Source organism: Varroa jacobsoni, unplaced genomic scaffold, assembly GCF_002532875.2.
Source record: "Varroa jacobsoni isolate VJ856 unplaced genomic scaffold, vjacob_1.0 scaffold_494, whole genome shotgun sequence".
Taxonomy (NCBI): Eukaryota; Metazoa; Arthropoda; class Arachnida; order Mesostigmata; family Varroidae; genus Varroa; species Varroa jacobsoni.
In genome coordinates this window covers 137,015-160,315 of record NW_019213396.1, presented here as the reverse complement: position 1 = coordinate 160,315, position 23,301 = coordinate 137,015, and the positions used below count along the sequence as shown (strand labels likewise).

General features: G+C 40.3%; 2 protein-coding genes and 1 long non-coding RNA gene across 28 annotated transcripts in view; 2 read left to right on the top strand and 1 right to left on the bottom strand.

The window, feature by feature from the left end:
* The window catches only part of LOC111260935 (uncharacterized), a 32,179-nt gene extending 17,823 nt beyond the window's left edge, over nucleotides 1-14,356 (bottom strand). Inside the window, exon 1 of one of the 4 annotated variants that reach the window (XR_015311269.1) lies at nucleotides 14,239-14,356. This is a non-coding gene — a long non-coding RNA (uncharacterized LOC111260935). Of the gene's footprint in view, nucleotides 1-78; nucleotides 965-14,238 lie in introns of those variants that run through there. The other 3 variants (XR_002680650.2, XR_002680648.2, XR_002680647.2) reach the window with 3 other exon arrangements.
* Nucleotides 1-23,301, top strand: part of LOC111260931 (uncharacterized) — a 173,582-nt gene that overhangs the window by 61,868 nt on the left and 88,413 nt on the right. For 14 of the 23 annotated variants that reach the window (XR_002680646.2, XR_002680645.2, XM_022834072.2 and 11 more), the window contains 2 exons: nucleotides 5,844-5,888; nucleotides 15,607-15,653. The gene's annotated coding sequence lies outside the window, so the exon portion shown is untranslated. Of the gene's footprint in view, nucleotides 1-4,035; nucleotides 4,223-4,534; nucleotides 4,587-4,619; nucleotides 4,649-4,669; nucleotides 5,514-5,843; nucleotides 5,889-8,692; nucleotides 10,810-14,729; nucleotides 14,806-14,842; nucleotides 15,207-15,606; nucleotides 15,654-23,301 lie in introns of those variants that run through there. The other 9 variants (XM_022834060.2, XM_022834064.2, XM_022834061.2 and 6 more) reach the window with 9 other exon arrangements.
* LOC111260934 (heme A synthase COX15) lies at nucleotides 18,018-21,658 on the top strand. The gene has a single exon (XM_022834081.2). The coding sequence runs from the start codon at nucleotides 19,309-19,311 to the stop codon at nucleotides 20,539-20,541; it is 1,233 nt and encodes a 410-aa protein (XP_022689816.1). The 5' UTR covers nucleotides 18,018-19,308; the 3' UTR covers nucleotides 20,542-21,658.

The window sequence follows — 23,301 nt, the reverse complement described above, 5'->3', positions numbered from 1 at the left end:
ATATAAACTTTGAACGTAGGATAATACAAACATTTGAATTCAATGAAAAAAAATTTTGATAACATATATTTTGTATACCTGTTCGATGAATTGTCTAAGTGACACACATAGTAGTTCCCGGTTTCTGCTTCTTCACTGTTCCTCATATGGACAAGACGGCCTCGGATGAGTAAAAGCTGAGTTGTGCCTAACGCGTGTTAGGCCATTGACGGACAAACAGCATAGGCGGTTTTTCTAAGAAGTGTCACGTTAATTGCCAGTCTATGGGGCGTTCACATCAAAGAACGTTCTGCCATCGCTTTTGTGGATGATTCAAGACCGCGCTGCAGACAGACTATTTGAGGAGATATGACCAGTCATTGTTGAGCAAGCAGGAGATTTTAAGGGAATCACCTTAAGCTGCGATTATTCTAAGACAAAACAGTCATTTAGATGACACATTTATCATCAACATATGTATAGTAGTGTTCGATATCATTCCCTGTTCACTTTTGTGCGCTGCCGTTACCACTGACGCCAGCTCACTTCCGCCTTTCGATCAGCAGAAAAAATGCAACGCCAGCGAAATCTTCGCTGGTTGTCATGGTGTTCATTGGCCAATGCTTTTGTAGCAGTCCATGGCGCTGTCGACTATAATTGCTGAGATCGAAAATGGCGCCACCTTCTCCACGACCGGCCTGCGTTATGCCCGAAAAAATGGCAGCGACTAGTGTCAATAATGACGTGGACGATCGTTACGCCGAGATTGTCGGGTCGCTGTTCGCCCTTTTCGACCGTCAGAGAAATGAAATCGAACGTCGGATCATCCAATGTCGAAATGTCAAAAACGCCCGCCGTGAGGTCGCAACCGAACGAGCAGATAGGCACGCTGAATCAAACGTAAGCTTCTTGTTACATCTTTGGCTGGTGACGTATTGGCTTCGCTCTTGTTGTTGGTGTAGTAAGCCTTCTAAGTCGCTGTTGCCACTAACGACGGTACATCTGCCCTAATGGTTCGATTCTATCCCGCCTACTCGATTCGGCTTGCTCCCTTTTTCTCTCGTTTGCCGTGGTCCTATTCACGTTATCTGTCAGGAACCATTGGTTACCTTCTGCCGCCGCAGTCTTTGCTGCTACCACGGTTGCGGTAGCCACTGCTTCGCTTTGCTACGTAATGACCCTGCTGTAGCGTCAGCGTCAGCGTCAGCGCCAATGCTGATTCAGACTTTCATTCTAGCCAATGAGAGAATGCTTGCCGTCCGCTCAACAAGTCATCATTAGATTACTGAGCTACCCCGTACGTTAATGTTGTTGTTTCGGGGTAGCGCTGTTGCTCCCGAAAACTTGTTGCACTTACCTACTTGTTGCCCCTCTGGGTTTCGAGTTAAGAGGCGCTACAGAGGAACTCCAAACTCTATATGAGCATTATTATTCTTGCAGAGAGCATCGTCATAGTCCTTTCTAATGCGAAGGCAGGAGAATAACAGGCAAAAGACCACATCTAGGTTGCGGATCTGCGAGCGACTCAGGGGAGCGTTTTAGACGAATTAGGTTACCAAGGTGTGTCGCAGGTATAGCGGCAGTAATCGCGTACCTATTGCCGCAATGCTAATATATGCATACACGATGTTCTTTTCTACCAGATTAGTAAATTATCAACTATGAGAGTTCGTCCGAGATTCGATCCTAGCAGTCGATGTTGACGATGGAACTTCAGTAAAAAAAACAATCAAGGTGCACTTTGAACGAGGTGAATAGAGAAAGTATGATAAACAACGAAAGAGTATTGATTGCTATAGAAATTATAATTATAAATGCATTAAATATATGGAACTGTTGACACCTCTATATTTTATTAAACACGACAGACTGCGTCCATTTTTACCGCAATACAGGCAAATCTGCTAACACCGAACATATAGTTGGATAAAATTTTGTGAAAGACTATTTGAGTCACGCTATAATATCTTTTAGAATAGGTCTCATAAGTAGGCCGATTAAAGATGTCGTTGGAATACGCTTTACATTTCACATTAAATTACTTCAACTCATATTCATAACGGCAAATTATAATGTTCCTATTGATGCTAGGCAAGTTTCGTCTTCATCTTTTAGCTTTAGACGGGATCGCTAGCTTATGGCAAAAGCCCAGTGGCTCAAATCCTTAACTTATCAATATTTGAGACCCAAACAATAGTTCAAGATATAGCCGAAATTTTTCATATTGAAAAGCAATACAATATGAACCGAAATGTTCGTGAAAACGTTTGAAATTTGTCCATAAAAAAAGGGTTGTTTCACCATTCAGTAACGAACCTCCGGAACCATTAATCAGCTCACGGAAGAGCAATGCTTTAATGGTATGACTGACGACACGCTATTCTATTGTGCCTAATTCGCGGTTTCAACCATTGATACATCCATCATCCAGGTAACATTATATTCAGGAAGTCCTAAAACCGCACGATGATTATTTAATATCAGTTTTATTAAGAAAAACAGCAATGGCCGTGGTAAATTTTAAAATTATAATAAAGTATATAGTGGGACCCGTTGGAATATATAAAATTGCCATTGAAATTGTTTGGGTTCATCGGAACACCCACCACATTACCCAAGGGGATTATCAGGATCTAACCAGAATAATTCAAATATGACTTCGCCTATAAATTATTAGATACCCCGCTAAAGATAGTGTTAATTTTAATATAATTCATACCGCCTGTGTATATGCATTTTTAGGAACGAAGCAATGTATATACAAAATAGCGCTTGTCGATTCAGATCTCAGTCTCAAGCTTATTACAAAGAAACGGTTGCCAAGATCCCCTTGGAAAGCAAAGAGGCATCCTTATCACTAGAAAGCCAAGTTAGGAAAAACCATATGGAATAAACCCTGATTGTGCTGTGTCTCTGAGGTCAATCTCTCTACCTTCACTTATTCTTTCCTGATCTATAATCAACTAATTACAGCTGGCGGCGTCTGTCAAATAAGGGAATTTGTTTTTCTCTACGGGCGCCTATCATTGATCGTCCGGTGATAGCCTGGCTCGAGATGCGACACGGCGTCAGTAAGACTTCAACTGAGAGCCGACTTGAATCCAAAGAGAGACGAATATATTTAAATTGTAATTAGTATGACTTCGATTTGACGGGCCCTTTGCACTTCCCCAGTGATTTGACCACTGCATTGGCGATAATTTTTATCGCTGACTTCCTCTACACTCCTGATGCATGATCTTTCTCAATAAAATCACTAAGTGAGGGGCGTCTGTTCTCCGTTTTCGTACCCCAAACCCCCATCGAAATTAGAAAAATGTCCACCTGTTGACAGAATACATAACAGTAACGTTCAGATTTTGTATTTTCACAAGGAATCCACATTTATATCCTTGTTCTGTCTGAAGCTAAGCTCATTTTCTTTATCTTTACTTTTCATAGCAGGGCATGTCTTCGGTAAAAAAAAAAACAAAAAATCACAAAATCGCGTCGCAATCGATGAATGTTACAAATGCAAAAACACTCATAGGAAAAATAGTGAAAAAAACAGTCACATTAACGACGCCATTTGCTAAACTGATTGTTTGGTGACACGTGGTGGCAGAACTCGCTTCTGTTGCCATCTTTGTTGTTTTGCCACAAAGTATTTCGACATTGCTCGCCGCCGCCGTTAGCGCTGACTGCCCAGATATTGGATGTCTTTCCTGACCCAAAAGCGATTGCAGCCACAAAGGAGAAGTGTCCCATTACCCCCTGGTCATTGCCAGCACTCCACGATGGCTAGTAGTGACCCGAAGAACTGTAATTATCATAGCAACATTTAGGGAAAGATTCACAACTTCGTTCTGCAGTAGAACATGATACAAATAACTAGTTACACTGTTCTCTACTATCGGCATTCCCTTGCATGGCTCCCCAACGATTTCGCTTATGGACCCATATTGATCATCAAGAATCGGACAGAAAAAGGTGTGAACAAATTTGGCGGGCAACCACAAATATTTCGGTATTATTCTCCCCTCGGCCGCTCCGTCATTTTCGACTATTCAGGTCTATTTCGATTACGTCGAAATCGAGTAAGAGACAAAAATTGTATTGGCACTTTTCTTCGTCCAAAGGAAGAATATATCGCGCTATTATGCGCATATGATGGGACGCCGAATACAATACTCGACATCGTTGCCCCAATCTGTTCGTGTGCAATGGCGTAAATCCGTGCCAAATAATAGTTACTACCAAAACGGTATGCGCAATACTGTGCTGCCTGCAGCAATCGTTTACGATAATATCGTATATGTGTATGTAATATTATGATCAATAAATGCTGCTCACAGCAAAATCAGTCCGGGTTGTCGACGTTGTTTGCCTCGTTCAGGGTAGCGCTTGTGCTGTGCACTGTCTTCTATTCAGTTCTTCAAGCAAATGGACGTGCGAGGGCGGAATACACAGAAACATGCGCATTCCAAAATGTCTACTGCTGCTGTTGTCGTTGTGGTAGCTAGGAGGGATGGCAGCGGAAGCGAAGGACTGCTGATGAATCCAGCAAACGGCGCCGCAACGGGCAAACTCGTGCGCAACTTAAACCTGTGTATTCCTCTAAACTAAAAGTTACGATCATCAACATTACTAAAAGTTCTGTGTATTACGATTGACGCGGTGGTATGCGCCGGTAAGAGCATTACCACAAAACAACGGTAAAGTGTGGTTGCGTAGCTCTTCGCCGTAGAAAGGCGCCCCCCGAAAGAAACAAAGAGATCGTAGCGCTACGTGGCAGACACTCTTGGAAAGACTAACCGTTTCGGACCACAATCAGCGTCGATCAGCCCGTGTCCGTATTTATCAACACCAGCATTTTTCTGCAATATCGCCAACTATATCTTGTTTTGTTTGCGGCGACTGTGACGCGACGCGACGCTGTTCGACGTCTCAGTCTTCTGGAAATGCATCCGTAGCCAATCAAAGGGGCGGCTGAAATGACAATGAAGTGGCACGAGACGGCTAGAAATCTAGAAAACACGTAGAAAAACATCTACGTGGAAACGAGTAGTAGAAAACGAGGCAACTTAGCGCCGCCATGTTCTTCAGTAGCGCCCGTTGATGGATAGACGTTGTCCTATTGCGATACATATGTAGGCTATCGATGTTGACGTTGAATGGTGATGTTGAATACGATGATTATTACCGTAATGGTGACCGCCTGTTTACTGCTCCTGTGTTTGTGATCATTAGCTGCCTATTCTGATACTCTAGTTTTTTGATAGTCACTATTACAGCTTGAAATAGTGGCTTGAAAATAAACTAGTCAAAAAGAACGAAGCTAATACGAATGGATGATAATCTTCAGAGACAAAGTGTTGGGTGGAATCGATACTACCGTGACAACGCCGCGTTATCTGAGTGGAGCGTCCAGTCACAATAATATTTAACAAATAGCCTCTGTTGGCGCCAGACGAGCATTCAAAATATCGGAGAGCTTATTGTATATTCGCACTCTGACCTCGTCAACCTTTGAGCAAACTGCTGGTCATGTAATGGTAAATAACTACCGGTCCGATGACTAAGCAAACAATTTTTTAAACGTTCATTGTCGACACCATAGATACCCAACGTTTAACCGTACCAACAGTCAAAGTCCTTTAGTTAATTTATTACGGCGAAACATGTAATGTAAATGGGATAACTTTATAAGGGAAGACGTATAATGCACACTTATAGTGAATGCGAGACTTGCACCTGTTCTAGCTGTTCATGTACATGCTCAAAAATAGACCTTTAGAATTATTTGAATATGATTCAAGGCCGGTTCGCACATTTATGGCGGACCACAGTTGGTATAATTCAGGTTCAATTTGTGTAATTTACAGGCAACTGAATCAACTCAAAGGATCGACGATCCACCTAACATACAGGTAAGCGGGTATATGGTAAATCATGCACGGACCATGATAGCAAGTTAAGTTACTATGATATTGTGAACGCAGAACCTCATGTTAGTGTCATCGACAGAGGTACTGCAACGATCTGGGCGCACGCATGGACTCGAGCAGATACTTCTAATGACAGGTGTGTGTGTTAAAGCCGCGATAAATCTAATAATAAGCTTAATGATAGGAAAGCAAAAGTTTCGAACATGACAAACTCTGAAATTAATTTGCTTTCACATATTTGACATACACATGTTGGTCTAGGCGCATGTAAGGCCCTTGAGAGTCCTACAGGCACCCTCATTGACAACTCTACTGTAACGGAGGAAAGCAGAGTGCCGACTTTCTGTTGCTAACACCTGTTGTCCTAACGTAATTGATATCCGTTTTAGAAGATATTAGTCAGTATGTGATAAGATACATGAAAAACATCTTCGGAATTATTTGGATTGTGAGTACTGATTTCCAGTTGGTATCCGAAAAATGATACTTGCATGGATTTAAAATTAAAGGTTTTTTGTTCCTTTCCATTTTCATTTGTGTTTATCATTACTTTTGCATACTAAATATGACCTCGAATATCCCCGGTAAAAATGTTGGGTAAATACCACTAACGCCTATCACCTTCAAGATCCTAATCAAGCTGTTTAAACAGCGATTCCGCACGAGTCTATACTACACGTGGTTATACGTGTGCCGTACTCTACCACATGCACACATAATAGAAAAAAAAATAATTATTTGTATGTATATATATGTTCGTAATTTTCTCTTCTTTGTGCCAATAAGGCAAGAAGCTTGCGATAGCAATAGCATGCCTCATTTAATTGACATTTCAACACGCAGTGGACACCGAGAAGTTCCTTGCTTCTGGCTAAAGTCAACCAAACCTTTATCTCGCTACAAATCTATGACAGCGAATAACAGATGTTTTTTTTTTAAGTTTTGTCTACTTTACAATAACGGTGTTTTTTAGAGGAAAAAAATAACAGATTTTTCCTCGACCTACGTACATTTCTGTGCCACTACAGCATAGTCATAGCTATCAGCTATTAAAAAAGAAAAAATGGCACGGTATGTTCTTTGTTATGGTTGCGTTTATTAATGACACATTGTTGTTCGGAGGACTGTCCAGCTAAGCGTGCGCCGTTCACATAAGCTAGTTTCTTTTTTGTCATCGTAAGAAAAACAAAAACAGGATAATGTAATCTTCCAGGGTCATCGAGGCGGTCTATCCATCTATTTGTCGATCATTATTGTCATGGTCACGCAACATGCAGATTTCCATGAGACGCTGAGCATTCGCTTCACGGTAACGTAACATATCGATGAAATATAGATCACACGTGCAGGGTTGTGATTGTCAGTTGCACAACAATAACATCAGCGCCAGCAACAACAACAGTAATAACAGAGACATAAATCCTTTATAACGAAGTGCGCACGTTTTTGACCACTTTGTCTTTTTTGGGCCGAGAACATGGGGAACGAATGGGTATCATAGTTAATTACACTGATACACTGTACTCAATATCTCCGTTGGTTTTGGCTGTGTGGTAATCCCTAGAGCTAGCGGCATTCCGACATCAGGGACCCGAACAAGACGGTCGTCGATTTACAGCTTTTGTTCTGCCTATTTTGGAATCGTCAGAAGCAAATAGCTAATTTCGGTGTTGGTACACTTGCACATGTATGACTGACTGCTCGCTCCAAGTTGGTGTACACTTGGTATGGCGCTGGAGCACCCGTTGTGTGAGTCGGCGCCAGTCGGCTTTGATAATTGTAAAGTCTTGGCCGGCTAAAAGAACTGGGGTAGCAGTTAGACTTATGGGGATCACACTGTCAACGTTTAGGTCACTCTCGATCTTCTTTGTTATTCGCTGGTCGGTGGCTTTTAAAATAACCGGACGGGACACGCGTTACGAAAACAACTGTTTCGCGGCTCGTACGTATGGCATGAGCTTTCCTAACGGTCACATGTAGACGTATGGCAATTAGCAGATAGTTAATAATTGAGCCGTCGTGTGATCATATCCGTGTGCGTGCATCTGGGTGTAAGGTGAGAGAGTGACACTACTGGCGGTGGGACGTAAAACAGGTCAAAATTCTGGGCTTTATATTCCTTCCAAGGGGAAAATGAAAAAATGAAGATCACAACGCGAAGGGGACGGTGACCTCTTTGCTGTCGTTGCGACCGGTCGGAGAGTAGGGAAAAGTACTAATTTTTTTCTTGTCAGATCATGATTGCGTTGTGGTTATCTTACTAATTACCATAATTTTAATTTATATTGTAGGTATGTTAATAATTAGTGTTTAAATTGTATTTTTTGCAAATTATCATTATCGTAATTATCATATTTATATCGTATCATATCTATAAAACCTTGAGTTACAACTTCCGCGTGTTATCCTGTTATTATCTATTTTTCATCAGGACGCATATTATCTTCTGTCTGCGCAGAATAAAAGTTCGCTTGCGTCATCTTAGCTTGTCTTTAGCTAAACCACTCACTACGCGTAAATCTATTTCGTTAGCATATTGTTAGGGTAATTTGTAGACAGCTGCTGTCAAGTAAAGAGTATGAGATGTTCTTAGGTAGGCTTAAGGAAGTGTAAACTTTGCCCAACCCGTGAGCATTAATTACTATACAGTGATAATACCTGTTGAAGTTCTGCTCGGTTTTTACATAATAATATTTGTCTATTTTTACCCGCTATATATACCAGTCCCATGGACGTGCAAATTTCGCATTATCTCTTTAGTTATGCGAAACGGACCGCCCAACCAGGCTTTAGTTTACCCTTGTTGGTTTCCATAAACACATTTACTCTTGCTCTCGATACGTCTTACTGCCAAGCGGCTCTTATGCATCCACGCCACAGAGATTGTAGGTCCATATTTAGTAGCTTGACGGCCCTATGCCATGACGCCGTCGGACTTGCTCGTTGTCCTGGAGGCTTCTAGAAAATCCGAGTTGGTTCGGTGCAGTGATAGCAATAGAAAGCAACTGTCATTGTAGCGGTTGATATTGATGTGTCCACTGTTCGTGCCATGGTAACCTGCAAATAGGCAATGGCGACTAGGGGCATGGTCAAAAACAAGCGGAGGTAACCACCAGTCTGTTCGCCAATTATGGGGATTGGTGTTCAACGACAGGCAGTCTTTCATACCCCCGAATTGACTGCCCACAACAGTCTGGGTTCTACTTTGATGCAATAACGAAATTCCTCGATTAGAAGAATTAAGCGGCCAAAATAGTGCTCGCAGTCATGGTATAATCAGTGAGTACGATTCGGAAATCGCATACCTCATGGTACTCGGCTGTTTAGAACGGAAGTATATGAAATGATGATGGGGTAAAATGGTATGACATATGGAACGTACGGCGTTGACTTGTCGCTGAATCACAGCATGTATGAACATAGTAACGAAAGAGTGTAGTTGATTAACTTAACAAATGATACCCTAATTTTGAGATGAATAGCAAGATATATATGTATATATATACATATAGTTACGAATTCGATTAGGTCAGTAAAGGAAATGTTAAATGTATAGTCCCACATACGGGAGTTTCCTAAAAAAAAAGCTCCACAATTCTTGATATATAGAAAAAAAAGTGCTTAGAGAAAAGCGTGATTCTTCCAAGAGATCGCATGACTTCCCTGACGTTCTATGCCCCTATACAGGGCTGCAGAGGCCATATCATTGCGTGATTTGCACTCGCTGAACACCAATTACAAAAACTGTCTTCAAAGAGGATTAGGCATGTTCAGGTACACGAAAATACGTGTATAGCTCGCAGTTTATCAGCTAGAATTCTCAAGGGTAAGCACGGTCGAAAATGAGCTCCAATAACAAATACATTGAGTATCTGAAATAAGTTTTCCTCATTTAAGGCTTCAAAAATTATTTAAAAAAGAAACGAATAAACTGTCCATAGTAAAATATACTGAACGACTTTTACGCCAATAGAAAGTATTACAACGCTGTTATGCTGTCTACGTCGTACACTTCAAGGCCCATCGAATACGCTGCATACTGCGCTGGGAACCAATCGCCGATTAACAAAAAGGGAAAGGTGGAACCCCTATCAAACCTCAGCGTAATAACAACAATGTCCGGTTGTGACATCACTCAGTGCAATAGCGCAGGCTGCATTCTCTAAAGTGTTGCGATTTCGATCAGAGCCATTTGAATTGTTTTCACGTCTTCTTAACGCAAAGGTAACACGTTCCGCTGAGAGAAAGTCTCTTAGGTCTATTAAAGCTGCATTATTCGTGCCACATTGTTTACCTGAATAGGTAAACAGTACGGTTTCTGTCAAGTCAATTTTTCGTGCTGGCAACATTTCGAGGATCGACTTGACCGACCGCTTAACAGGCGAACTTAAATAATCGCTGTCGGCTTCTTCGTCAGTCGCGGTTGTGCCTAGTACCTAGTTCCAAGCTACCGACTTATAATACGCATATTCTTGTCTGCTTCTGCATCTCCCTGTTATATTTTCCACACAAAAACAGAAAGCAGAAAACTTGTGAAAGAAGAAATTCGATGAATAGCTTGACGCTAATGGGAGGCGAACCTGGAATTGGAAGGAGAAGAAGACCGGCAAGTGAAGATCCCTTAGTTGGTTGGCGTGCGAACCCAAAACCAGCCAACTGCTGCTATGTTACTCGGACACGCGAACGCAATAGGACACAACCGCGAATGACGCCACGCTCAGCGCATCAGAAAACCCTTGCTGTTGTTGCTGTCGTTGATGATGCTTTCGCTGTTGGTTCGTTCAGACAGCTGATAAAGACTCTAACCAGACAGACAAGCATCCAGACGGATACGACAACCAACTGCTCAGCCAAGACTGATATGTTGCCACTTCTGACCCGCTGGTGTTCCATGTAGAAGCCTGTATGTATCTCTACTCTAAATTGTAGTTACCGTATCGAATTCAAATACCAGTGTCACAAACACGATAGATCGGACTATGCGTGTTGTTCAACTCTGCTAAAAACGCTACATCGGGCAACTTGACTCAAGGGAAACTTTCTTTTCTGAACCTCTTCAACGAAATATGTTCATGTGGAGGGTGGGGTGGTTCAATGAAAAATGGGGAAGTTTTAGGTGAAATGGTGGGGTTAGAGGTTAACAAAGCCACATATGTGTGTCTCTGTGTGTGTATCTGTCAGAATGGGGTAAATGAACAAAAAGGCGGGCCGGATGAACTACTCATTCCAGTCCAGTGGGGTCGTCTTTGTACCCCTATACAAATGGGTGAAATGGCAGTAAACAACAGTGACGTCAAAAATGGAGCAGAAAGGTCAGTTTGAGCCGCACAAGTGCTGATAACGATGTTGGTGATAATGACGATGATAAGAAGCTCGGAGTCACGATGCAATACGTTGGCAAACACTGGTCTAAGAATACTCGCACCCTTTCTATTTTTTTTTTTAACTTTAGCAAGATAGATGTCAACGGAATCATCCTAGGCAGACTGTCCGTTTGATGCAGTGGCGTGGAGCTGCTATGCATAATTCAGCATTTACGAGTGACTAACACTTTCGGCGTCAACCGCAATAACAATACCTTTAATATTTTCTATGGAAGGTAAAATGTAACACGCCGAAATACATGTAGTATTGTCTACTGTGAAGTAATCTGATGCATAGAGATATAAGCACAACAATCTGTTCAGTACTATAGAAAAAGAAATTCATTCGCTCAACATTGAGCTAGAGTCTAAAATGAGAACAGCAAAAATACCGGTGGTTACTACAGGAAGAATAATAGGGGCAATAAACTTTTTTATAACATGATCAGTACTATTATTATTAAGCTAAATGAGCCTGCAGAAAACGTGTGCATCGGTTCAACGTAAGTTTACTGCTCCGAATGCAAGGACCACCAAGCAATGAGATGTTCAATATCGAAAAGAAAAAAAAAAAAAAAGAAATCGGTTTGTCTGATAAGTGGTGTCAATTTATTCGTTATCATCCCTCAACATAGCCATCCATCAGAGTAAAGACGAAGGGGTCAGAAAACTGATATGCGTGGTATTATACAACAACCTCATTAAAGCTAGGTGAGTTGCGCGTGATCTCTGCCGTTGATGTGGATGTTTGAGATAAACATTGAGTCTGTTCCGTGCAGCAGACGATGTGAGCAATGTTGATTTAGGTGACGGTTGGTATAAAGTCAAATGCTAAAAAGCTTGACAGTATTTCTTCGATCTTTACAGTTGCCAACTAATAGGCACTCGCTATCGAGCATGTATCTTCACGGAAATTCAGACTACCCATTTTTGTTGTCCTTTTTGAAAACTACAAAAGTACCATATGACTCATGTCGGTGACCACCTTGCCCATAACACGACTATTCTGCGGCTTAGCTTTTCCGCCCGATGGATTTTAATGGGGTGAATAAACGAAGACTTGCCTACATAACAGTCTCGTCTATGGTCAACACTATCGACTTAATCTTGGAAGTTTGAACCCATTTAGGGGTTACTCTCTCTTTTCTAGCGTACGGCACACGCTGCCAATCAAGCGACATTTTTTTAGTTTATATTAAATGTCGTGCAAGATAGTTATTAACTGCGTACGTCATTGGAAACATAATTTTTTTGTCACACTGCAGAAACGAGTGTTAGGCCTGTGGCCGTAAATAAAACTGCGTGTCCCCTTAGCGGATCTGAGATCCCTTGCATACCTAATCTTGCAGCCGGACGCGAGTCAGAGGATCGTCTTGAGTAAGCGTGGCAATATATGTATATACGTACAACATTCGTTTGGTGCATCGTTCAAAAAAATAAGCAGTAGGCCCTACCAAAATTGCTGTGCTCCAATTCGATGGCACATGGGAGTTATCTTGAATGTGATAATTGAAAAGAAAACTTTGCCAAGTTTTCTTTTTATATATATTAGTATATGGCACGTTTGCCAACGTGCTATATACTAATGGCAGAACATGCCGAGATGAATTATAACTGATCTGTAGAATGTTTTTTTTTCTATTGCTCTATTGATAAAATGGACGACAAAACGCGATTCATCCCATGACAAGAGTATAACAACAGCACAAAATTAATAATGATTGTAATCGATGCCTTTCTTTAGGCGAAAATATTATGTTTTTTACAATATGCATATTATTTACCCTGTTCCTTTAACCGCTAGTTTAGCCACATTCGCGTTCTGAAAAACAAATGTCAGTAATAGCCAGCTCGGTTCATGTAAGAACTGCGGATCTGTTTAGATTGAGCTCTATCCGAGCAGCGTAGTACTAGACATAACAGATATATATATATATATATATATATATATATACGTATAAATATCTAAAGCAATCCGCTCTTACGTTTAGTTAATCATGTCTGGTTCTACCGTTTGAGTCCCTCATGCATTATGCGGCTAAAAAGAATTATTTTTATTACGGTTCCTACGTGATGTACACAGGCTGTATGGTCTTCCATTTGTCGAGCATAACCGGGTTCATCTCAAGCAGTGTATAAAATCTTCAGTAAATTTGGTTACATTTGGTACTCCTTGCTAATTATTAGTGTCTAGGTACTGCGTTTTTTTTTTTTTATAAGACAAATGTGGTTGACAACAAGTTCAAGCTTTTAGAATTAGACGGTATTATTTGCAGATAAATCGTTTTCATGTTCCAAGTATTAGCAATAATTCAATATTATTATTATTATTGTGATATTTTGTTCAAAAAAAAAACAGTAACGATAGTTGTCTTATTACTAAGTGTTACTGAAATAACAGAACGATTCCGCCAATTATAACTCTGCTTATTAGCGAAACATAATTCCATAATGTAAATAGTATGAGCCACTCATTGTGTACGATTGTGGTCTAGATATATGTTACGCATAAGAGTTTGTTTCTTTTCAAGTCTCTATAGAGCCATCTTGTTCTAATAGACGCGCTAAGCATTAAAAGTACGCTGGCCGTCGTCGATCATCGGCGAATTCGACACTACACCTCTGTGCGCGACTCATTTACTCGACATAAGCTTCACATAGATCAGGAAACATCTCTTAAATACAAATGCAACTACTTCCTCTTCCAAAATGGCAAGTCAGCTTTCGCTCGCGTTTAGCGGCACCTCGACAATCATCTGTCAGCCGTTAACAACACGCGCGTTCTACCCTTGCATGGTTTTTTACAACCCACCTACCCGTATTATCTTTCGATGTCAACATCTAAGCAGGCAAGTCCTAACGACCCTGCGTGACAAGAGGCAGAAGAGCATCAGCTTAGCGATATCTTTTACATATATATATATATTCTCACTACGATTAGAAATTATATATTATTGTTTAACGCTTACCCTAAAGTCCCTTCGTCTTCTCCCTGAGCAATTTTTTGTTGGAGTCGCCGCCCGCGATGCCGATACGGTCAACCGCCCTACTCTTTGCCACCATGTCGACGCCCGATGCTGCCAATACATCCAGCAGCGTTGCCAACAACTTTAGAACAACCGATTACATTTTTTTTAGTGTAACAGCCGACAGTAACGACAACAACGATAAAAATGAAAACAAAGATCAGTAGAATGATGGCGCTAATTTACATTGATGCTGTTGCTATCGTCGTTGTTATTACCATTAAGGTGGTAATTTTTAGTGTGTAATTTAATAAATCTGTTACGTAACATGCTTGTAGCGTTATTAGCGTCGTTGGTTGGTTGGTTGGCTCTTTCACATTGTTTACTGTAGCTACCTTTCGCACTTATTGTGATGATATATTTTTCCTCTTTTCCGTCTGGAGCGTGAGGAAGAACGAGAGAACTGTCGAATGGTAATGGCACTATTTGGTGTCGGCTGACGTCACCGCATTGGCTCGTTGAGTTTTAGGGACAATTGGAACCTCTCTCCATGTTCTATCGTGACGATAGGTAGGTGTTCGTTCTGCTTGACCGGTCGTTTGATAAGTCGGACGCAGTCGTCCCGTGGAGACGAAATCGAAGTTGACGCAGTTGCATAGGATACTGACTAGCGTTACTGTTGTTATTTTTTTAGCGGACCTGACGATAGATTTTGTAGCAGTGAGACACTTACTTACAAAATAGCGATTCAACTCTTGTGCCGATATGGAAAAGTATAGAGGCCTCACTTGGCACAAGTCGCAGAGTATGGAGAATTGAATTTACCACCAACATTCGTTGCATGGCGTTTGCGTCGCGACGATACACGCTCAGTGTTAAAACGATTATAGGTGTGGGGCGATAACACTGAGACGTACGATTAATTATGAGATAGAACTGTACAAGGCGAGCGACTATTCTGTCCTTCTTTGGTACGTATCTCGGAAGTTACTTAAATACTGACTTGTCTCAACAGCGCCAAAGCACGGTTTCAACGCGCAGACTTTGCTAAATTCGAATAATTCAAGAGTGTCGCATTATCTCTTCGTAACTGAAACCGATCCTTTAACAGAACAGACTGGATCCTTTATTGACGACAACCATACCTAATAGTTAAAGTAAGGTAAACGAATTAACCTAACGTACCTAAACACCAATGACCTGAAAAAGAATTGTTCCCAAATGTCACAGATGTGATGTCCTAATGAACGTAGAGGGTTAGATAAAACAATTGAAACAATGTCCGCCCGAGCCTTTCTATTATATATGAGTTATCGAAAATCTGTAGATCGACAACAGTGGATATTACAAGATGTATTTTTCTCCTTTCAGAATCCGATATGCCGTGAATCTAGCCACGTTGCCCAGCGATCTATAAGGTAAAAAAACTTGCACCTGTCTTATTTTTTTATAGGTCTTATTTATAAGAAAAAATAGAGCTTTTTCTATGCATTTTAATACTAACCACAACCCAAGTAGGTATACGCACACGTAGTTTCATTATAACCCCGCTAGTGTGACGTTGTTCATTTATATGGCTTACGGTATGGCTTTTCATTACCTCCTAAGTACGCCACTCTATCGGCTTGGATTAGCCGTACTGAAGTTATTGAGTATGGTACGATTCCTCTAGTTCGTATAATCTATATGCTTGACTATGCACTAGATTCGTGTTCCCGATGAACTCCTTTCGGATCCTCTTCGAATATCGAATAGAGATAACAGTCGGCTCGCCACTATGGAGTGTTGTACGAAAATATATGTGTAGAGACTGAACAAATCTGTCGGGAAGCCATTGTAGAAGTCAACTTTTATGTGCCAACGTCTTACGTTCACGGCCATAAATCAGTGCTCGAAACGCTGGTTAAAGCAAAATTATTCATATGACGTCCTACGTATTACCGAAATTGGATGAGCGCGAAGTGTTTTGCGAAAATGATTATCATTTGAAGAGACCCCTATTGGAATAGGTTAGTAAACTTCGTTAAACTGAAATGTTTAGTTGTAAAAAAGTGAAATAATTCATAAGAATGGCGACAAAATGTTTTGCATTGGGCACAAAGGTACGCAAGTATGACGGTGCGGTACAGTTTTCCATAGGATCGCATATTATTTTTCCGCCAGAACTCGATGGCAATACTTTTTGGAAAAAAATCGCCTGAAAATGTTGTTTTTCTAGACATTTTGGCCGTACGAGTCCAACTTCATGATCTTCTTTAGACTTGCTTTCTGGCTGTTTATCACTAAATAATACCATAAGCTGTGGGATTTGGTTGTCTAGCGAGTCAGGCACGTGATGATAGTTGATATTGTAAAGTGTTGATAGGTCTCTAATAAACGTGTTTGTGTCTCATTTGTGGTTTTGCCTTGTCAACTAATTACAACATTGGGCTCGAGATCCCGTAAAGGTTGACAGGCTCTGTATTTGAGACGACGATCATTACCCAACAGAGCGTTGGAACTCACGCGACCGGACATGTTGCCTTAGATGGCAGTAAGTAATTAAAAAAGTGAACTGTATGACGTCTTTGCGCTATTAGCTTTATTTTTGGTATTTGTTAGAGCTGTCAACGAAATCCCGATAATAATTTATCTTTACAATAGGTGATTTAGTGTGAGCGATACTGTAGCTGAAAGCAAAATTGTATGGGACCGCGTGTGGGTATACGTTTGATCAACGATAGGTTAGGGTCGTTGCTCTGATTCAGGGCGCTTTTGGATTTATTTTGTATATTAATCACAAAATAAAAGTTCCAAATACAGTACTGTCACATTACGATTAGCGTTGGTTTACTACAGTTACAAAGTTTTTTCTGTCACTTTGGTGAGTTGCATTCAAGCAAAAGGACATCATCACTTCGTCTACGTTACTTTCGTTTTTCCCCTGTGATGATTATCGGTTTGCCGTTAGTCAATAGTCAGCCTTACCGCTTCCTGTTACTACTTACTATTTTCTTTTTAAGAAGTTTTCAAAAATTCTGCAATGTCTAGTTGTTCCATTTTGCCATTAAAGTTTTCCTTGCGTGAGAGGCACTAGTTTGCTGCTTGCTGCGAGCTGATGAGCGCATCGTCGAGTTTTTAGCTCCTGATGTGGACCAAACAAAGGATGCCACCGTTCCGTTAGCATCGATGGAAGCAAATCAACCTAAAAAATCAATGGAAAGGTATCGGGCATAATTGCAAAACGTGAGCAAAGGGAAATGACAGAAGAAATGCAGTAAGCCTCCGAAAAAATATGCTTGCACTCACCAGAAGAGCGAACATTAACGTCGACAAAATGCTAAAAATCTTACTCGTTAATGGGGGATAGCTTCCTTCATGTATCTGCTTGGCATTTGTCTGAATATCGTTTACAGGTCCAACGAATATTAACCGAAAGCTCTTAGCGATATAAAATGCAATTTAGCAGAACAGAAACGAAATTTTAACTAAACTTTAAGTCTAACTACAATAAATGGCAGCTGGGTGCCTATTTAAACTTGGTTGTCACGTCACCATATTATTCAATACTAGGGTTCACACTTTTTTTTTTTTGTTTATCAGTTGGATGATTCAGATAATGTCTCCTGAAGTTTCTACTAGTAAATAGGTTAGAAACGGGAACTTTAACTGTACTTTATGCATGCTTCAAAGGTCTTCAGATTCCCTTACTTTCAAAATAAGCTATTTTTTTTAGTTAGTTTAATACAAAGCTTACGATTATAGTCGTGCCGTTACTGATCCAACAAGACCATTGTCACGTGAAAACGTCGTGTTTATTTATAAACATTTATAATATACATTTCGATGTTTAATGTGAGTTAACTCATTATCGACATCTTTACAAGTCATAATTTACTAAGAAACAAAAGAGACTCGAGAGCGTTGTCCTATTACTCCCAGCTGAAACAGGATGAATATGAGGCCTATTCGCACATTTTTAAGGGACAACATTACATTGCTCAAATAAGCTAGAAGTCAAACTTTTTTATTGAGTTTTTGCTACAAATATTAGATAGTTTTATTATTGTGAGACTAGAAAGCTATCGTTCGAAAACCTTGCAAAGGTTTGGCATTCGAGGCTATCGAACATGTCTATTTGACCAGTATGTTACTCGCAGGGGCTTTACGTATCGAGTTGGCCTGCAAGGAGTCCTTAATCGTCTGTGAGTATATAGCCTGCCTAAAAAACTTCTAGAAAAATGTAGGCAAAAACTTAAAAAGAAATACGTATTTTTCAAATGAAGAAAAGGCGCTGCTTTATTAAGTGCTATAGCACTTGTTTGTTTTACCGTCTTGCCCATTCGTGTTCATCAAAGTATCTTCAAAACCGAAATACTAAGAATGGGAAGTTCTAAGCTCAATAATTTTTCCATTAATATCAATTAGAAGTGAAGTTAATGGTCTTTTCATAAGCAGCAGAACTCTGTGATTTCTACCTTTTTCCAGTTTCTCAAATAATCTCGCCTGATAAAGAAATTCTAAAATGCCTAATATAAAAACTCAAATCCAAAAAGTAGAAAGCCATATCTTTCCTACTAATATTCTTTCCTCATTGTCAAAATGATATAAACATAAGTTATGAAAATAAAAAGTCTGAAACTCGGGCAAACGGTCAGTTTGTGCCAAGCTCGGTCTAAAGCGGACCCAAGGCGAATTCTGTTGAGGCACACTGCTCCTATGTTACACATATGCGGTGTAAAGTGCCTCGGTCTGGGTTCCGCGAATTTTTAACGGCAAATACGATAGATATAGGGGCAGATTTGTAAGTCAATACAAATTGACGTTTTCATTTTCTCGCAAAATCCTATAAACGCATAAGAAAGATTCTAACATTAATTATAAGTACGCAGCATCTAGTTGGACCTCTAAAAGTTCCGTCACTTAGCACGATGTAAACAAACACATAGCGTCTACCCTTTTGTCGAACCGAGACAAACAAGTGACATATCTGGAAAGTTGCAGTGTTTCAATAAAACCTCTAGTTCTATGTGAAGTTGTACAGTATATTGTTAATTTGCAGTTTCAATAACTCTGAAGGACATTAAGTAGAATATGTTAGTACCAAAGATTGGCGTCGTGTGTACCCACGCTAGACTGGGAATTCGATGTGGCGATCGCAGGTTCTCCTCAGCATTGCAACAGCTTATGCCTAGAATTCGTTCATTTATAACCATTCGTCAATCTGCGACGACTGTTATTGGTTCAGCGGAAGCGGTTCAACGAATATCCCGCGCAGATAAACTAGTAGGCAGTTGGCTATTAACATGCAGTGGCATGGCCTTGGGTGCCGTCTTCCTTGGCGGATTAACCAGACTGACAAAGTCGGGCTTGTCGATGGTGGATTGGCACCCTCTGAATGAGGGTCGACCTCGTACCCAGGCGGAATGGGAAGCCGAATTTGCCAAGTATCAACAGTTTCCCGAATATAAGGTTCGCAATAAGGACATGACCCTTGAACAGTTTAAATCGATTTACTGGATGGAGTACATTCATCGGATGTGGGGGCGCACAGTCGGCGCAGCCTTCTATATACCGGCAGCCGCTTTCTGGGCTAGGGGCTACTTTAATAGGGGCATGAAAAAGCAGATAATATACCTTGGTACTCTGCTGGCAGCGCAGGGTCTAATGGGCTGGTATATGGTACGCAGCGGCTTGGAAGAAAAACATCCCAGTTCACACGATACCACTCCACGCGTATCTAATCTTCGGTTAGCAGTTCATCTTGGTGCCGCGTTTTTCTTCTACGGTCTACTCTTCCGGGCAGCCCTTCACCGTTTAATTCCTGCTCAACGGTTGGCATACAGCAAGCCACTAGTGAGGTTTTCGTGGTATGGTCGCCTTGCCACGGGACTGGTATTTACGACCGCACTTAGTGGAGCACTTGTCGCTGGAATTGAAGCCGGCTTGGTGTATAACTCATTTCCGAAAATGGCGGATAGTTGGATTCCCTCAGATATTTTGGCGTTCGAACCGAAGTGGAAGAACTTCGTAGAGAATCCCACTACGGTACAATTTGACCATCGACTTCTTGGTGAAACGGTGTTTTGCCTGCTAACAGCATTGTATATTTACTCACGTAAGGTGCCACTTCCTCCACGAGCACGGCTTGCAACCCACGCGATGCTGGCGGCTGCTTGGCTTCAAGTGGGCCTTGGCATCACAACATTGTTGACATACGTGCCAACACCAGTTGCAGTATCTCACCAAGTCGGAGCCCTCACTCTTCTCACTACGTTACTGTGGCTCACACATGAACTTAAACTAATTCGAAGACTGCCCAAATGACTCGCTAAGAAAACCCTGTAGCTTCAAATTATTTTGTCAGGACCTTGGTGTGATCGGATTACTACGCTAATGTTTTAATTGTCCGTGTGTTAAGCTGTTTAGGTTATCTAGAGCATATTTATTGTCAGGTGGTTTAAATAATTGAATTTGTTAGAGAGACGGATACGATAGCGCACCCTATAGAATGAGTATTGTACTTTTTTTTCATTATAGATAGAAGTTTTAACGGAAATGACAAATCTGTCTCAGATGTATGTATCTGCCAGCTAGCCAGCTGTGGCCTTCATTTAACGTGAACACTCCTGATATCTAAGTACGGCCGACAATAGAAGGAAAGCTCCAGTGGTGGGGTTGTAAATGGTTAACTTTGCCAATGGTGCATATAACCACATACTTTTGTGTTTGCAGAAAAATATGTTTTAAAAAAAATATAGTATTTGCAGTACGAAAAATGTACCTTATATCTCAGCGGTTTGCAGCTTGAGGAAAAGGCGTGCTTAGATTTAGAATATTATTATATTAGCAAAAACAGTGACCAAATGCGTTAATATTTCATTATCAATTGAAAATTATATTCAATGTATTTATTAAAATAAATATAAAGAGTTGCAGTATAATACTTCCGTCGTTTTCACATTGATGTATGAATATGATACTTTTAAAAGATGCATCTTAACTTGATAGTTGTTATCGCGGGAGTTGCACTCATCTCTCTCTTTTTTTTTTTTTTTGTACACAATAATCTTTAGGAAACGCGCATTTTTTATCGATACGGGGACTTCGGGCGGAGGATGTCTAAGTGAAAATAGCGACTGATACTCTTCGCGTATTTTGTCTGAATCAAATGTTATTATCATCGTCATGTCATTGTGTATGCAAACAGATAATGCAACTGTACTTGCTTTTGCGTGAAATCAGCACATTGTTGCGTGGCATAATGACGGGGGGGATTCATTGCACGAACGCTGTTGACGATCAAAGGTGCGCATCACGCAGCTGCGCGTTAAGATACGTGGGAGTGGTTCTGTGGCTTCACCTGCTCCGAGAAAGTCAACTAAAACCCCAGCACGATATTTTGATTCTTGCATTTATATTTCTAATAAAAGCTAAAACAGGACTTGTTTTTGCGATCCATTTTTTCGTCACAGTCTGTTAGACCGAAGTAATCCTATTGCGCTGCGAGAAATTCAAACATTTCATTGGAATCATACATATTCGCGTACATTTGATAACCAGATGTGGTTAGTTGTGGGTAAGATGCTAGAACTTTAGTAATAATTCTTCTTATGGAACACTTCTTCGGTTTCTTCACGTATGACCACAGAAGTGCTGATGCGGTGCTCCATGGGTTAGTTCACTTAAGATAAAAAGATAGCAACTTTTGTCGATTCCTGTTTGTCTTAATGTTTAAGAAATATATTATTATTTTTTAAAAGAATTATCAAAAAGGTGTAATACCGTAATGAAATACTCTAGTTACCGAAAAAAAAATTATGTTAAGTATCTAGATTCTTTGAATGTTTCGTTTTTGTTTTTTGTTTCCTGTGGCACTTAATTGCCAGGAATGGTAAGATGCGAAAGCAAAAATGCCACATGTTTCGCAGAATGCTCTCCTTGGACTGTTCAAAAGCTTGTACTTTTTCATACGGAAGTTCTCCAGTAGGTCTTAATATTTGTAAATGCACGGTATACGATTTTTTTCCGTACTTCATCTCCTTATTTCAAACAGCCAAATTATATCGAAAATTCGCCACCATTTTCAGGCGTGGAATCCCTTAATTGTTTTGCGTTAGCTTCTTTTCAATAAAGCAGATGTTTTTATTATCTTTCTTTAAGTAAATGTCAAGTTTGCCAAGCAACAAACTCGACTACCACTGTCTATGGAAAGATTTCAAAAAATAATATATAGATGATAACTGTTTGTACCATAATTACCACTTTTAATATTTGGGAACCTCAATAAAGCCTTGCAACTATTTGTGTTTCCACACAAGTTGCTTTGCGCGCTTTTTCTAGAAACAGTTTCTCATAGTTCTTTAGGATGATGCATGTTTCAATGTTCTTAGCAAAGGAAGCCTTATTTGCTTTGCATGGGCGGTCTCCATAGTATTATACAGGTGGCATGCTTTTTCACCAAAGATGGAGACATGTAGTAGTCTAGGCACAGACATACTTTGTGCTGGGAACCAACCATTTGGACTATTAACGACCATATCGGACGTAAAACTCGAAACTAAGATTGTTCTGTACTTCTTCTATATAAGCTAAGATTTTTTTAAAGCAGTTATCCCAGCTTATTTAATTAATTGTTTCAGAATGATATTTTTATTCTGAGAAATATAAATAAGCCGATACAATAAAGGTTTACCTATCTAGTATTTTTATCTAGGAATCAAGCGATTAAAGCTGCATCTAAGCCTTTTTAGTCATCATAAACAAGCGATCTCTGACGTTGTGTATTAATTTGACGAGGCTACATTTGATTCTGCTCAAATAAGGCCATTTCGTACGATTGTTAACTTTCAGGTAGTCTAAAATCGTAGCGGACTATCTAAGACTGCCTATTCTAAGCAGTTAATAGAATATATGCTGTTTTGTTCAAATATAGGATATATGCAGGCATTTTAAACGGTAGTCACCATCGATGGAGTTTTTTATGGGTGCATTTTGCTTAAAAAATTCTTCTGACACTGCTTTTGTCAGACGCGGTAACCCTCTAGTGAAATGTTGGTGTGTAGTAATTTTTCATGGAAAAATTAC

What these genes read in the sequence shown, in the direction of transcription:
- LOC111260934 (XM_022834081.2), top strand. Translation starts at nt 19,309, where the DNA reads ATGTTAGTACCAAAGATTGGCGTCGTGTGTACCCACGCTAGACTGGGA.